The 16378-nt window shown below is 38.5% G+C and overlaps 1 protein-coding gene across 3 annotated transcripts in view; it reads right to left on the reverse strand.

Moving 5' to 3' along the window:
- The window catches only part of SEPSECS (Sep (O-phosphoserine) tRNA:Sec (selenocysteine) tRNA synthase), a 40663-nt gene extending 24566 nt beyond the window's left edge, over nucleotides 1–16097 (reverse strand). For all 3 annotated transcript variants that reach the window (XR_013957661.1, XR_013957662.1, XM_080625523.1), the window contains exons 1-8: nucleotides 15902–16097; nucleotides 14052–14206; nucleotides 11938–12056; nucleotides 11691–11849; nucleotides 9053–9206; nucleotides 3896–3998; nucleotides 1730–1859; nucleotides 1499–1590 (exon numbers count right to left, since the gene is read on the reverse strand). Coding sequence is in view for 1 of the 3 variants with exons in the window: in XM_080625523.1 (XP_080481649.1) it covers nucleotides 1499–1590; nucleotides 1730–1859; nucleotides 3896–3998; nucleotides 9053–9206; nucleotides 11691–11849; nucleotides 11938–12056; nucleotides 14052–14206; nucleotides 15902–16015 (1026 nt within the window). In the remaining 2 variants the exon portion in view is untranslated. The remainder of the gene's footprint in view (nucleotides 1–1498; nucleotides 1591–1729; nucleotides 1860–3895; nucleotides 3999–9052; nucleotides 9207–11690; nucleotides 11850–11937; nucleotides 12057–14051; nucleotides 14207–15901) is intronic.
- Nucleotides 16098–16378: the final 281 nt, after the last annotated feature.

Below are 16378 nucleotides of genomic sequence, written 5' to 3' on the forward strand. Positions count from 1 at the left end.
AACATATTTATGTCACAAATAAGGCTGTGTTTATAGAGTATACTCACATTTGAAATAAAAAGACCTGGAGTTGTAAAAATATAATGCTTTATTCACTTAAGACTTCTACTTCCAAGAAAATTACATGATTCAATATATGCAGCTATTTATTAGGACATTTTATTTACAAAATAATTATGATTTATGACTTAGAGAGTATGTATACTGTCCATTATATCTCTGCTACCAGCATAAATCTAACAGCAAAATCAGCTTTGCAGAAAACATGGTCAATTCACTTGGGATTCTTTTGTAGATGAGAGTGAAGGGGGGAAAAATACAATTCGATTTTAATGAAGACACAAACCATACATGGCAATATATACAATAGTAGGGAATAAAATGTTAGAAACTGTATTGCTATAGTGGCAAAAGTGGCAACTGCTTTTAGTGTTTCATAAGGCATTTAGTTGTACAGATAGCTTCTTAGTTGTTGTAAGGCCATTAAAGCAGGTTTGTTTTTGCTATAGTCTAGTTATTCCCATGGGATTTCAGTTCCAGCACAGAATTTCTGGATCCATCTACAAGTAGCTAGAAACAAGTCAGAGCATCCAGTACTACTGCCTTGCCAGGTAATCAGACACATCAGCAAGCAGTCAGTAGGAAACAATTGAAACTTAGTTTCTAAATAAAATAATTGAACAGATAATGCATGATTTTACTATTAACAGTACTTAACTCTCAGCATTTCTCTCTACAGAATGTATTCTATTTATATAATATCACATATTCTGTAATAGTACATAAAGATAGCAAAATCAGGTGTATCTGTCCGGAATTAAGGACAACTGAAGATGTAGTTTCCAAGCTTAGACCACCACCTGTTTGTGCAATGCAGTTAGACCCAATATAAAACACAAGCCTGTGACAGGCAAAGAAGAAACCTAACTCTGTACCTAGATGAACACTCTAAATGACAGTATTTTTGTCTTTTTGTGGCATGCACAGTGTTTATAACCTAGCCAGAAGCTGTGACTCTCCAGAGAATGTAGTACACAAGCATTTAATTAAACACTATTGTAGCACAAAGGCACAATAGGGCCAAATGAAGAAGAGCAGAGACCCCTGGTTTACTTCTGAGTGTCTAATCTCATGCTTTAGTTGTGGAAGCAGTGTGATCATGATAACACACCACAGTACTTCTCAGATAAAGTTTTTGTGGGCGAAATTCTACTGTATTAATCACACTTTAAAACAACAAGTATGAATACTGTACAAGATAGTGCAGAACCTCAGTTTCGCTTTCTGGTTTGGAAAACAACACGGAAATTATGCATACTCATGAGCACTATTTACACAAGAAGTCATTTTATCATACTGCCTTTCCAGATTCAGAGCTGTGAGCTCAGAAGTTCAATGTCTGTTGAGACAGAAACTGAATTTACTACACAAAGCAGTTCTGCAGCAAGACTTTGTTAACAGCTGACTCCAAGAATGTGCTACTTGCCAAAAACCTTACCTTTCTCTCTTTCAGTAACTGTTTGTAGCCACTGGCACCTAGAGACAGAAGTGTAATGAGGACATCTAAAGAAGGAGTTGCAGATGCTCTTCCTGGAAAAAAAACAAACCAACCAAACCGAAACAATAAACAGATTAAATTAGCAGAAATAAATTTGACGTGAAAGCAAGCTGATAATCAAGTTTTCAACAGTTATTTTGTATGGATGAAATCAACTCATGAACTAGTTACCTGGATACATTTTGCTGATCTCCTGAATGAAGGATTCATTGAAGCCAGCAATGATAGCACCACCTACTGGAACCATAAAATTTTTGTCCAAGCTCTGAACAAAAGCATCTATTCTGCCTACTCGAGCACCCTTCATCAAAAAGGAGAAAGAGAAAAATAAAATCCACAGCATACATTAGGAAACAGGAAAAGCAACAGCATCATAACTACACAGCAGCAATGTAACTAAAGTAAACACAAGTCCCAAAACACTCTCACATACTGTATTTGTGATGAAAAATTAAGAATCTTAATATTACCTTTTCTTAGCATTGCTCACTATTATTACCATTGTCTTCATATACATAGTACCTTATAAATTGTTATTCTGCTGTGATTTAAAATATTGATTTTACTTCCTGCAAGTCTAAGTGTAGTTTATTTTCAGCAACCAAAAAGAAAACCCTTGGAATTTAATGGGACTTGTACAGTTAAAACTGTACAACTCAAAATATTTCACAGATTCTCACAGTAAAGGGATACAGGTTAATGCTTCATTAACAAGGAAGGAGATTTTTCTTGATATGTGTATAAATTTACATTAAACCAAGCGGGCTGTGACAGCACTCCTAATAAGGCTGCTTGCAAAATCAAGATCCAGATAACTTCCTACAGCAGGTTTTCCCACTTCCCAGAAAAGAAAACTTCTTTATACCTAGCCCCTCACATATTCTTAAAGGAAAAAACGCACAGTTCACAGTAGCATATTACTCAAATTGAAGATGTACTGCAGAATCTACAATTAAAAAGTATGCAGCATAACAGAACCTGAAAAGCATATTAAAGAACATACATATTAAAGTATATGCAAATAGATACATATTAAAGTACTACAAACTAAACCCAAGAAATAAAACAGAATTCATACCTATGGCAAAAAGAGTGATAAAAGCAAATCCATCTAAACCTCTTATTATTTCTCTGTTTTTTTTTAGTGCTTGGGAGATATGAAGAAGCATTCTGAGTTTGTCGGCTTTTTGCTGGGAAGAAGAATGCCAGCAGCTATCATTTGATTTAATTGACAGGAGACTACCAGAAGAAAAGCATGACAGATGAAATTGTCTCAAAAGCTCTTCCCTGTGATATTCTTGCATGTTCTGTTGACACTGTGCTCAGCATGTACATATCCTTACATATTCATTAATAACTACTTCCTCATAGACAGTACATTTTCCATGGCAAGAAATACAATTTTGTAAATAAATGTAAACCAAATCAAAGCTCAAATGTATACATTTGCATAACCAAAGAACAAACAAAAAACCCCTAAATAACCGATTAAGAAGCCAAGAAAACAAACCCCAAACCCCAGAAAACCACACGGTAATGGTTCCATTTGTAGCTTCATAGTCTGTAAAATTATCACTAGGTACATTTCATGCAGTAAACCTCAGCAATTCCACAGCCCCCTTTATGTTAAAACTTCACTAAACCTGTGCAAGCTAAATACAATCCTGTATTCTGTTAAAAAATTACCCCCTATTCTTTTGTTATGGGCACCAAGAGAAAAGAGAAATACTGAAAAAACAGTGCATGTACACTGCAATGAAGAAAAATGCAAAAATTCTGTTTCATGGCTGATGTCAGATATTAAGTGACCTCATCTTCAAAATGAAGAGCAGCAGAAATTAAATGTTTTCGAGCATAACACTGAGCTTAACCCAGTTTCCTCAGCTGTTCTCTGTGCCAACATTTGAAATGACGTCATCTATAAAGTGTTGCTGTAGAATCTTGTATTTTCAATAGAAACTGTGCCTCACATTCTGCTGAAGGCTTAATCCCTATTCAAGTATGATCTCTTACTTTATTTTGTAATTAAGTTTAGGAAGTATTTTAAGAAACTATGAAAGACGAACATAAACAAAACCTAAATAAATTTGCATTTATTGCATAAATGCACATAACAGAAATAACAAATGCTATTTTAAAGTTCCATTTCCCTCTGCTCTGCTCTCCTAAAAAGTTGTCCAAATACCACACACATGTGATTAGTCTCAAAGCTGTGAAACATCCGATAAAATTTGCTAGTGTTGTCTACAGCCAAATTTACTTATACTTGTCATAAAAAAAAAAAAAAAAAAAACACACCCAAAAAAACCCCCGCTATTGGAAATACACAGCTCCTACCTGCTGGATAAGATGCATACATTTTGAAGACTGAACTCCATACGCATTGTTGACAATATGAGGAATGTCATAATTAGCACAAATCACAGCCAGTTCCTCCAGTCTATGAGCATAAAATTGTACTTTAGAGAAGCATTGATAATTGTAACTCACGTTACAGATCAGACCATTAAAAAACAGAAAGGTCTACAAAGAGGTCAGAATGAGAAAAGAAACTTTCTTTATTAGTACCTCAAGGCAGCACTTGATAGTGCTTTAACATTTTTTTTAACATTTTTAACATTAGCACATACTTTAAGCTATAAATGTTCTGAAGAAAATTCTGTTAGCTTTTACATGTACTACAAACTGTTGACCAGACCTGAAATTTTCCATGCTTCACTGAAAGTTTTGTCTGGAAACCAAGAAATAGATCCCAAATCAGTGTTTCAGGTATAAGCATTTTTTATACTACTTTAATGATAACTAATAGAACTTTAGCTATTCACACTTTTTTGTCTAATTTTCTTCTAATACTCTACTTGAAAATGACCTAAGGGAAATTTCAAGATGTGTCTTGGGAATCAAAATCATCACATAACAGGAAGTTTTACCTGTTTCTGTTTATTTCAAAGAACTAATATTTCAACCTTTGGCTGAAACTTCGCTTGCACATTTCAGATAAACTGATTAATAGATATTCTTGAAAGGAATGGAAAGCCCTAAAATGTCTGAATGTGGAGATCAACAAACTAAAACTTTATTCTGTTTACTCTTCACTTGCCTTTAGAAATCCCTGAAATAACAGTAAACTCAGCCTAGATTGATTTTTCAGTCAAACTGGGATTTATGTGGGTGCATAGGTAATTTTGGGTAAGAGCCGTCAGCATTTTAAACATACATATACTTTGTACACTTTTTTGAAGCAGTCCCATCACGCTCTATTAGAAAAAAATAACACCAAAAAAATAAAAACCCAACAACCCCTCCTGATATTCCTCAAATTTGTGAATCTATTTTAGAAATTAAATCTATTTGAAAAAAATAAGGTAATATATAAAAATTTAAAGTGATGATAAAGGTAATATTAAAAAAAATAATCAGGAAACTCTGAACTTCCTATGCATTTTTACTCTATCTCCTTCTGTACAGCCTTTCACTGTAATTTACTAACATTCATAAAAAAAAGTGACAGTGTATGAAAACATTTTCCAGGAGGTAACATTCCTTTGCATTCTATTTCTATTACACTGCCTAGTGTCATCTTGTAATGCAAAATTCAGCTGCAAACTTTAGATTAAATTTTCTGAACCTCAATCCTTAGGAAAAAATCACCACCACTGTATTATCCCTAAAGAAATCACAAGTATTTAATGATTAGGAAACACACGTAGTATAATGTATGCATTGATCTTCTATAGTTGAGAGAGATATTTGTCAACAGCTGTACGTCAAATAATTTTTCACATTTATCAACATCCTGAACGATGTAATGTTACCAGAATACTTCAGGAAACGCTAACACTAAAGAGGGCAAAGTTTTTGCCTTCTGATCTGCTGATTTTAATCAGACTCATTGCTCATCTTCCACAGACTCAAAGGAAAACAGCTCCCCTCTTACAGACTTCTTTTCAAGTGCAAGAGGAGCATTTCACCAAACTGGAAACACAGAGGGTGTCCTGCTATAGGTGTTTGTCTTTCTCACTTTCTGAGACTTACAGGAGCAGTAAGCTAAACTAGCTTCTTCAAGTACTGCTAGCAGAAAAGTCTCTTTCTTTTTCCTAAAGATATTATACTGAACAATTAGATCCATGTTACAGCACGGGATGAGTGTGCTAGTTTCAAACAAATATGGATTATGTAAGGGAACCAAACGATCATGCACAGCACTTGTCTGCTTCCAAGGCTTAAAATGAACCATTAAAAGAGCTGCTAATCATAGCAGAAAAACAAAGCATTAATGTAAATTTGGCTACCACTCAAGCTCTTAAAAGTCACTAATAGGACTTACACAAATATTTTCCAATTTGTTCTTTCTTTCTCTCCTGTTTATGAAATCTTTGCTTTTTCTTCTAATATTAATGAAAGCAACAAGATACAGGTACTGCTAAGCACATAAACTAACTGAAAAAGACAAATACAGTAGTTTTAGAAACAACTCTACAGCAGCAGCTGGTAAAAGACTGTGAGAACTGATGCCTCTCAAATGGGGTTTATGCACTGGTGAATAATTTCCATAAAGTTAAACAATACTTGAAAGGAAAGGTATAGGTATACAGGCATTAAACTCTTACCCTGACCTTTAAACAATCCTAAACCACTTAAAATTTTAAAACACCACCACAACTAAACAAAGCCTTACAAATGCAAGATATCTAAAATCAGATGTTTAAAATTGTAGCCTCCAGAAGTGCTGTATGGGATTTTCCTTCCTTAAGGAAGATGAATATTATGGCCTTCAATAGTTGACAGTATCCTTTAAACAGAAAGTGCATTCAAATCCTCCTATATCTGTGGTATATCATAACATAGGGCCTGTACCTAATAATTCATCTCTTAGTTGCAGAGGACAAAACAACTGCATGTCAAAAAAAGGGAAGCAGATAACGAAAACACTCATTTACCCAAGCTATAAAATAGACCATTCAATTTTGATAGCTGTGATTTAAGTTAGCCAATAAATCTGCAAGTCAGCCTCAAGCAATGTTCATAGTATTCTGACAGAATTATATGGTTTTAACTTGCCTCCAGAAACTGGGTTAGCCTATGATAAATACTGAGCTTTTTTAAAGGTAGGAAAACAGAGTGAAACATACCTTTACTTGCCATGTTTCAGAGTCAATAATGCTTCTTTCTTACACTTGCAAATGTTCAACTAAATTTTCCAGATAACAAAGCAATTAACAAAAAGCATGCACTGCAGAGGAACTCTGAGTCTTTTCAATTTTGTGATAAATTCAAACCAGCTGAACTACTGAGACACCATATTTAAAATCATGTAAAAAGAAAGACTTTTTACTAATACCTCATATTTCAGTGTACTACATACAGGCCCATAAAAATATGCCTATTAATTGTAAAACTTAAGGACTTTGCTTCTTTATACTTCTTCATTACATGGAGAAAGGAGGTTTTGTGAGCAACAATGGTGCTCCTTTTTGGATAAATGACTCAATATACCAAGTACTTCAGACATCCCTACTCCAACACATCATTTTCAGATTGAGAAGTTTTTCAAGTATTTCATAACCAAACTACAACGTAATCAAACTACAAGCTGAAATAATGTCTCAGATACTCTATTTCTCATTCATAACCATATGTTCATCTCGGCTTCAGCAAGTGCTCGAATGACAACTTCATAGCAACTACGGAAGTTACATATATGGACACATACTGGACACATCTGAGTTGCAGGCAATGGCTCAATGTGTCTCCAGAGACCAGTGATGAGTGGTGTTCCTCAGGGATCAGTATTGGGACTGGTGCTGTTCAAGGTTTTTGTCAGCAACATGGACAGTGGGATTGAGTGCACCCTCAGCAAGTTTGCCAAAGACATCAAGCTGCGTGGTGCTCAGGAGGGAAGAGATTCCATCCAGAGGGACCTTGACAGGCTGGAAACATGGGTCAATGCCAACCTCATGAAGTTCAACAAAGTGAAGTGCAAGGTCCTGCATGGAGGTTGGGGAAATCTCAAGCACAGATACAGGCTGGAAGGAGAATAGATTGAGAGTAGCCCTGAGGAGGAGGACTTCGGGGCGTTAGTGGATGAGAAGCCCAACATGACCTAGCAATGTGAGCTTGCAGCTCAGAAAGCCAACCATATGCTGGGCTGCACCAAAGCGTGACCAGCAGGTCGAGGGAGGTGATTCTGCCCCTCTACTCTGCTCTTGTAAAACCTGACCTGGAGCACTGTTTTCAGCTCTGAGGCCCCCAACATAAGAAGGATGTGGAGCTGCTGAAGCGATTCCAGAGGAGGGCTATGGAGATGCTCAGAGGGCTGGTGCACCTCTCCTATAAATACAGGCTGAGAGAGTTGGGCTTGCTCATCCTGGAGAAGAGAAGCATCTGGGGAGATCTGACAGCAGTCTGTCGGTACCTAACAGGGGCCAACAAGAATGCTGGCGAGGGACTTTCTACAAGGGCATGTAGTGACAGGACAAGGGAGCATGGCATTAAACTGAAAGGGTGTAGATTTAGTTTAGATATAGAAGTTCTTTACTATGAGGGTGGTGAGACGCTAGAACAGGTTGCTCACAGAAGCTGTGGCTGCGCCATCCTTGGCAGTGTTTAAAGCCAAATTGGACAAGCCTTTGAGCAACCTGGTCTAGTGGAAGGTGGCCCCAGGCATGGTAGGAGGGTTGGAACTAATGATCTTGAAGGTCCTTTCCAACCCAAACCATTCTATGATTGTATGATTGTATTAGTAAAGAATGTAATGTATTTTAAGCTTCTTTTAATGGCGATTTAACAGCTGGAAATTATAAGAAGTAGCATCATGCAATCAGGCAGCAAACGTTCAAAACATGGCAAGTTACAGCAGGGTAAATCATGTTACACTCACACAGCATATCTGCCCTAGATACTTCCAAGTTTTTCATTGTATCAGTTAATAAGCCCTATAAACATCAGTGTAATAGAAGACAGAATAACGCAGGCAAAGATTCAAAATTTAGCTATAGCTTTTTTTTCTTTTCAATTGGTTTAACAGCCTCTGAAAATTCACAACTGGCTAAAGGAGATGAGTAAAAAAGGCAACAGTAGTATTAAAACATGGCATTAGTTTGGAACTACATTTCCTGGGCTATGTTTCTATGGAAGTCTACTTTTACTACTTCCATGAAATGACAAGAAAACTACTGTCAAAATGATATTCATTTCACCACAACAGATCACCATTAACCTCAGTTATATGACAGAAGGAAACCTTCTGCATTATTCTCACTCTCTTAATACACTTTTCTGAAAGTGGAACATTGTTTCAACCTGCCACTTTCCTTAATCAAGGGGAGTAAAGTATCTTCAACTAATTGCTGGTGGTAATTGACCGATGTTAGGAAAATGGACATTCAAAACATGGAGGTTTTGTTGGGCTTGGTTGGTTGTGGGTTTTTTTGTTTGTTTGTTTGGGGTTTTTTTTGTAACTGGAGAAAATAACTTCTTTCGAAGACTACTTACCTATCAGGTACCCTTGGAGCAAAGCAAGATGTCGTAGAATGCACACAAAGAATATTTTCAGCACCAAGAGCCTTGATTTTAGCCTCCACTGCTTCAATGTCTGTCCGTAGCTCATCGCCTTCTAATACATTTTCTATAACCACAGGCTCAAAACCTGAGCAAAAAAACCAAGATCTGAATGTGGATCATGAAATCTGACTAACTGTGGGGTTTTAGTTTCAGTATAAATCTGATAAATCTTCTTGCTTCTGTTGTTTTAACAAATTCTTTCAGACTTGGATTAAGAATATAGATACAGAACCTGTATTACATAGATACAGAACCTGTTGCATGCAACAGCAACAGGTTTGAAGATTCTTTTAAAGACATTAACTTCTTCCCTCCCAATTACAAAGAAAGTGGTTGAGTGGCATTCTTTTCAAACATCAGCATAACGAAATAGGATGCCATTAGATGTAGCAATGCAATAGTCATTCCGAATTGGCTTTCATCATATGCCTCTGCCTTACACAACTGATAAACTTCCAAATTACTTCTTAAAAGATAGAAAGTTCCATGTGACCTCGTTTCAAAAGAGAACTTTTTCATTTCAAAATCCAAGCTATTTCCCAGGTCTTTCATATTTTTTCAGTTTCTGGTCTAAGTTTGTATTTAAGATGTACAACAGCAGAACCTTGTGAGGTTGTTTCTCAAGGACACAAGGAGAAACAGTTGAAAAAAGGAAGTTACCCGCTTCTTCTGAATACTGGAGTGTTTACAGGTTTGGAAGAGCTGCTCAGGAAAGATGTTGAAAAACCAGACAGGGTGCATCAAAGGGCTACCAAGGTGCAGTATAGTGCACACAACAAGAAAGGCTGTAAGAGCTAGACTTTTCAAGGCTGAAGAGGCTAAGGATAATTATCTCATAGCAGCCCCCAACAATCTAAAATGGAATTACTAAGACAAGACAGCCAAACTCTCTTTGGTAGGATATAGTAAGATGCAGTAGCAACAAACTTTGGCTTCAGATGTTCAGAATAAACAGCAAGAAAAACCACTTTGCATTCAGAGAATAGCACAGCACTGGAACTGCTATCCAGAGAGGTTAGGGAACCTCCATTTTCAAAGATTTTCAAGATCCAGCTAGGCAAACACATGGCTGACCTAACCTACCGCTTACAGAGTTTTCTTTCTTAAAGAGAGAAGCCTGTCATGGTAGTTGCTCAAATTTCTAGCTTACAAATAAATAAATCACAAAGGTTTTGTTTACAGAATAAAACACTGGAAACCATAGATTCTCTTCCCCAAACAGGTGTGGCATGGGCATGGCATACCAGAACATGAAGTCACTATTACTATTACTTTCTTAAAAATCAGACAGATATTCAGTTTACTGATGAAAGTCAAGGAGAAGGAGGTGGGGGTAAAGAGTGATTTTCAAAGTACTGTAACATAGCAGCAGCTGTGTCAATTTTTCCTTCATGGCTTGACACTACGCTTTAAAGCTGACAGGTAAGGCTCAAACCCTATAGAAGAACTTAGACTAGAATGATTTACTGACATTGTTAGCCCTAGTCTGGTTTTCATTTAGTGATGTGGAAGACAGAGATACCATTTAATACTTAGTTGTTAGATTTCTGAGACCTGCTTCTCTCTTATTTTTGGTTGATAATTCTTTTAATTAATTCTGCGATAGCTGTCTTTATTCTTCAGAAAAATCACAGATCGATTTTATTTCTTCAGAACCTTCTTCATTATAAATGCAATTTCCTTAGCTTGATGTTCTAAATTGAGCATAATACTCCAACAACACTCCCGTTTTTCTTATAGACATGTTCTATTTGTTCTGATCCAATTCCTTTTACACACCTCTGCATATTACCTGGACAGAATCCAGGCTCTGCTTCCAACTGTTTAGTCATTTTTATGTAATTATTCTTTCTTGCAAAGAATAAAAGTGTCCTAGGAATTAGGACCAGAATCTATGCCACCACTTGCAGGTATGTGCACTGAGATGGAAAATTATAGTCTCTCTTACTGCCCTTTCCTTGATCCCAAGCATCTGTCTGCAGAAGAGGACTGCTCCAGTGGAGGAACACACTTCAACCCTTAGTTTACTTACAGACTAGTAAATAAGGAACTCCATTCGAGAGAAATTAAAGTTTGAGCTAAGAAAGGCAACAAGCCCATGTACTAAGTAAGCTGAATGATGCTGAAATATTAAAACCAAATGGAGCAGCTAATACTTCCTATGTTCTGAAAGAAAATAATGTGCTAATCAGACAGCTTGTCACCTTCTGATCACAACTACTAGGACACAAAGATTTTTTGCATAAATTTAAGAGATTTGAGCCATAAGCCTTTGTTTGACATAATTCTCAGAACAGCAAATTAGGCATCTAAGTCTGAGAGTGATCTGGAAATTCCTTAGTTCTGTGCTCTCTATTGACTACGTCATACACCTCTGTATACCTACATTTTTCAAGGCATTAGGAAGACAACCCATACATGTGATCACATGTTAGAAATCAGGAATGTAGAAATAAAGCACGTAGAACTACTACGCATTAGGTATGCCCTGGATCTTAGTGCAAGCATATGAATTGATACCTCTGCTAGACGAAGGAACACACTGCGTAATCAGTCAGGTCCTTCTTACCTGCAGTTATCATTGATTTAAAGCAAGATTTTTGGTCTATACGTGGCCAGATAATGTACTTTGCCTTTGGTCTCTTGTGCCGCAACGTTAAAAAACACAGAGTTAGACTCATGCCAGTTGCCATAGGAACCACAAAGCAACTGGTCACTGTCCGGACACCTGCACGTAAAAAAGCAAGTTGGCAATTAATACGAAGAACTCACGACATGCCCGACCAAATGAGAGAGATTTTCAGATTTACACCTACCAGCCAGTTTTATAATATCCAGAACTAACGAATTGGTAAGTTTGTTCAAAAGGCTGGACCCTGCAGCTTTAGGCTGCACTGCAGAAATATCACCTGACCTTCCAATTCCATGGATCAACCTACAAAAAAAAAAAAAAAAAAAAAGACTGAAAACATACATCAAGTTTTTTTCACATCCCAAAGCAGCAATTCTTGCTGATTGAAAATAATTTAATTTGATAAGCAATTGTGGAAAATGTTGTATCCAATGCAGCATCTGTATCTGCCATAATGAGTTCAACTATAACGAACAATATATATTTGTATGAAATCTTTTTAGGTGTGTTTTTTGGGGTTTGGTTTTTTGGTTTTGTTTTTGTTAACAGTAGATTACCACTGTTCCAATATGCAAGTAAAAACTGTAAGAAGACCCATAGCAGCAACACCTTTAGCATCTGGCAGGCTTCCTTTTAAGTACACCTCAGCAGTTCTTCGATATCTGCTGAATAAGCATTATAAATGTTGACATGTTCAGACACACAACTCCAAGGAAAACAAAAATCAGTTGCCTCTAGTGTAGCATACCACAGGCATAGTGGTATTATACAGATACTCCCCTGACAACTGCTCCATCTCCATAGGGCAAAGAAATAACATATGCTGCAACAAAATGTCCTGAAAGAAAGGTTAATGTATCACTTTGCCCATCTTCTTCTCCATCTTCAACTTCCTCTATTTCATTCTACTAGTCAACATTATGTATCATGCAATACCACCTCTCTCTCTGCAGTTTGTTTACAAATTATGTGTGTAAACTGTGTTTAGAAATGCTGGATATTATTTAGCACCTTCCAGAGTGGAGCATCCTGAAATTGTTTACAAAATCTACACTTACAGAACTAACTTTACCTATGGCTAAAACAGAGCAGCTGCTCAAGTAAGCTAGTAACAATACACATCTATTTATTGCTTTAATTCTGTTTTTGTCTTGGGAATAGACTAAAATGCAGTATGATGAGTGTATGGAACTTAGAACTTGGAGCAGTTTTAAAGATTAGACTTTTTTTTTTTTCCCCATTTCAAGCTATAGGTTGAAATCAATAGCTTGATAATAAATTGAAACTTGCTCATAATCCTCAATCAAAAATATTTTTTCATTTCTGCTGTTTTGTTCTTAATAGCTTTCCCATACTACCACTTTTTCTTTCCTGCACATGCATAATCTTTCCTAAGAAGCAATCCTCCCTAAGACTAGCACTTAAAATTAAGCTGAAAAGAAAGCCTGAGAACCATCTCCTCCTACCTCCATCACTTTCAAAATTACCTGTAAAACTTATTTCAGAAATAAGTGGAGGGGAGGACGGCTCTATGCCCTTCCTTGGGTAAAAGCTTACTAAAATTTCTGGTCTCTTAATATCCATTTGTGTCAATCTTTCAAGAAGAAACACTGCAGGAAATTTCACTTTGTTTTATTCCTGTTATATAAAACACCACAGCAAGGTACTCAGCACACTCTACACACACACACACAAAAGTATATTAATAAATAAACTAAGGCAGAGCCTCTAGAATTACAGCACCTTACCCATCAAGTATCAGAAGGGCTACAAGCTATTAAAAGCATTTCTTGTCTGTATAGATCTCCTTACTTCATATAAAATCTATTATAGATTGGACTGGGTTTTCATGTGCATTATCAGTTAATCATACTATAAAGACATTAATGAATAAACCAAATACAAATAGCTGTTCACTAGGAATGTCTGATACTTTACAACTACAGTGGACAGTAGTTTTGGATAATATACACATGAAAACTGCACAGCATTAATAAACAGCAAGTAATGCATAGATTGTTTTAAAACTGCTTTCCTACACACAGTCAACTCAATGTCTGAAACTTCCACCAGTGCAGCATACAGGACATAACCCTGACAAAACATTTTCATTTTATTCAAGACTTCCCAGTGAGTTATTAATGAAAATTTAATACAGAAGGTTGTATCAATTCAGTACTGCATTGAACTGTTTTTCTAAAATGCTACCAAGGTCTCAGATTACAAGACACAATAAAATATGCCATTTGAAAGCATTAATAATAAATCTGAATAATTCAAATTGAGAAAAACTTGTACCTGTAATGCCTTCGGGCAACGAGTCCTGACGCCACTCTTCCTTCCCTCTCACCCACACCACAATTGCCCAGGAAGTTATTGCTGTCCATTATAGCAAGTTCATGAAGAAACAGTTCAATGGTGCTTTCATCCCATCCATCTTCAGGGCATTTTCCCTTAATAACAACAACATACAGGTAACTTGGAAACATGGAAATTAAACATGAACAAAGCTTTATGCAACTTGTTTGATTAACATTACCCTTTTTTCCCACGCTGAACAGCAGTTTGTATTTTTGTTACGCTGTTTTATATTATCTAATGTTACAAACCTGTATTCAAAGAAAAGTTAGCAATGATTTTTCCATATATTAAGTGCAATTACACTAGCATATCCTGATATTTAAAACAGTCAGGATATTTTTCACTTTCAAGTGTTCTTTAAGGTACACATAAAACCACTGCAGCACATACACGTTAATCACTCCTAGAAGACTATACATTATTTGATGTATTCTTGAGATAAGAATCTACTACTACAGGAATTCAACAGAGAAAAATGGATGAAAGGGAGGTAACTGGGTATTATAGAACCAAAAGTATTATGAGCAGATGGGAAATACAGCTTCACTTCCAACACATCTTCCTATCTGCATATTCTCCTTTGTAGTTACAGAATCATAGAACTGTTTGGGTTGGAAGGGACCTTGATCATCCAGTTCCAACTCCTCTGCCGCAGGCATGGATGCCTTCCACTAGACCATGTTGCTCAAAGCCCTATCCACAATTTGGCCTTGAACACTTCTCAGGCAGCCACAGCTTCTCTGGGCAACCTGTTCAGTGGCTCGCCACCCTCACAGTAAAAAACTTCTTCCTAATGTCTAATCTAAATCTCTATTTCAATTTAACACGATTCCTCCTTGAATTGTCACTACATGCCCTTGTAAAAAGTCCCTCTCCAGATTTCTTGTAGGCCTCCTTTGGGCACTGGAAGCTGCTCTAAGGTCTTCCTGGAGCCTTCTCTTCTCCAGGTTGAACAAACCCTTACCATCTAATAGGCAAGGAAAGCACTTAACATAATACATCAAAACCTGCAACCAGACACATGCTCTTTACTGTGTTAAGAACTGCAATCTCATCTTTGCAAACTGCAGAAAAGACCCTCAGAGAAAAGTTACCCATATACCCATGATGCATTACTATAGCAGTTAAATAGTTCACAGGCTTTTCTTACATGCTCTAATAACACTAATATGAATTCAGTAAAACTTCCTAGTTTCTAAAGTGTGTTTTAAAGTTAAGTGTGGTGTGATGCAGCGGATGATGTGACTTATCGTTCAAGAGCTTAAACATTTAAGAATTCACTGATTATTTCTAAACATTGGAGACCAAAAATTAGACTGTTTTGGCACAAGTATAATTATGCATATCATGTATCAGTATGTTTGTACCTCACCGTTTTAAAAACCGTTTGTAGCTCTTTGCCTTTCGCACACGCACGCTCTGAGGCCGCATTTTTTGTCCCAGTCGCGGACTTTGACCCGGGGGCTCCGCCAGGTCTCTGCCACCGAGTAAAGGGCGCCCAGCTCTCCCGACACTCCTCGCCTGGGCCATGTCCCTGCCCACCGGCACGGCGGGTCAGAGGCCCGTCACACCAGCGTGGGGGCAGCAGGGACAGAACAGCCTGACGTGTGCCCGCGGGGACCGGCACCCCTCCGAGCTCACGGGGCTGTGCAGGACGCTCTGGGCATGCCTGAACCGGGCGGAGAAGAAGCAGGATCAGCTCCCCCACGGAGCCCCGTGTCAGGCGGGTGCTGCCCTCCCTGACTCAGCGCCCCGCCGCCCGACGGGGGACTGCCCGACCCCGTTACCTGCTCCAGCAGGGCCCGCAGTCGCAGCTCGTGCGCGCGGCGGCCCTGCGCCCCCTGGCGCACATAGGCCGCCGTCACCAGCCGCTCGCTGGCGAGGAAGTTCTCCGCGTTCATGGCTGAGAGAGGGAGGGGCGGGGGGCAGCGCGGCTCCCGGCGGCACCGGCTCCTGCCACCTCTCCCGCTCAGCGCCGGCACGACGCGGCGCTGTCTGCAGGGCTGCCGGTCCCTCAGTTCCCGCCGGATAAGGGCCGTTTGGGTGTTGCGCATGCGCGGCCGAGAAGGGCAAGAAGCGCCTTTCCTCACGGGGGCCGGGCTGGGCCGCGCCCGCCCAGCAACGCTGGGGGCAGTTCCTGCCGGGGCCGTCTCCGCCCAGCGCGGTCAACAGCAGCCTCGGCCGCTAGGTGGAGCGCCGGGCCGCCCCCCTCCTGCCGGGGCAGGGGCTGCGCGGGACGCGGTGGTCTTTGCCAGGAGCCGCAG

This window comes from Psittacula echo (genome assembly GCF_963264785.1).
Source record: "Psittacula echo genome assembly, chromosome: 1".
Lineage (NCBI taxonomy): Eukaryota > Metazoa > Chordata > Aves > Psittaciformes > Psittacidae > Psittacula > Psittacula echo.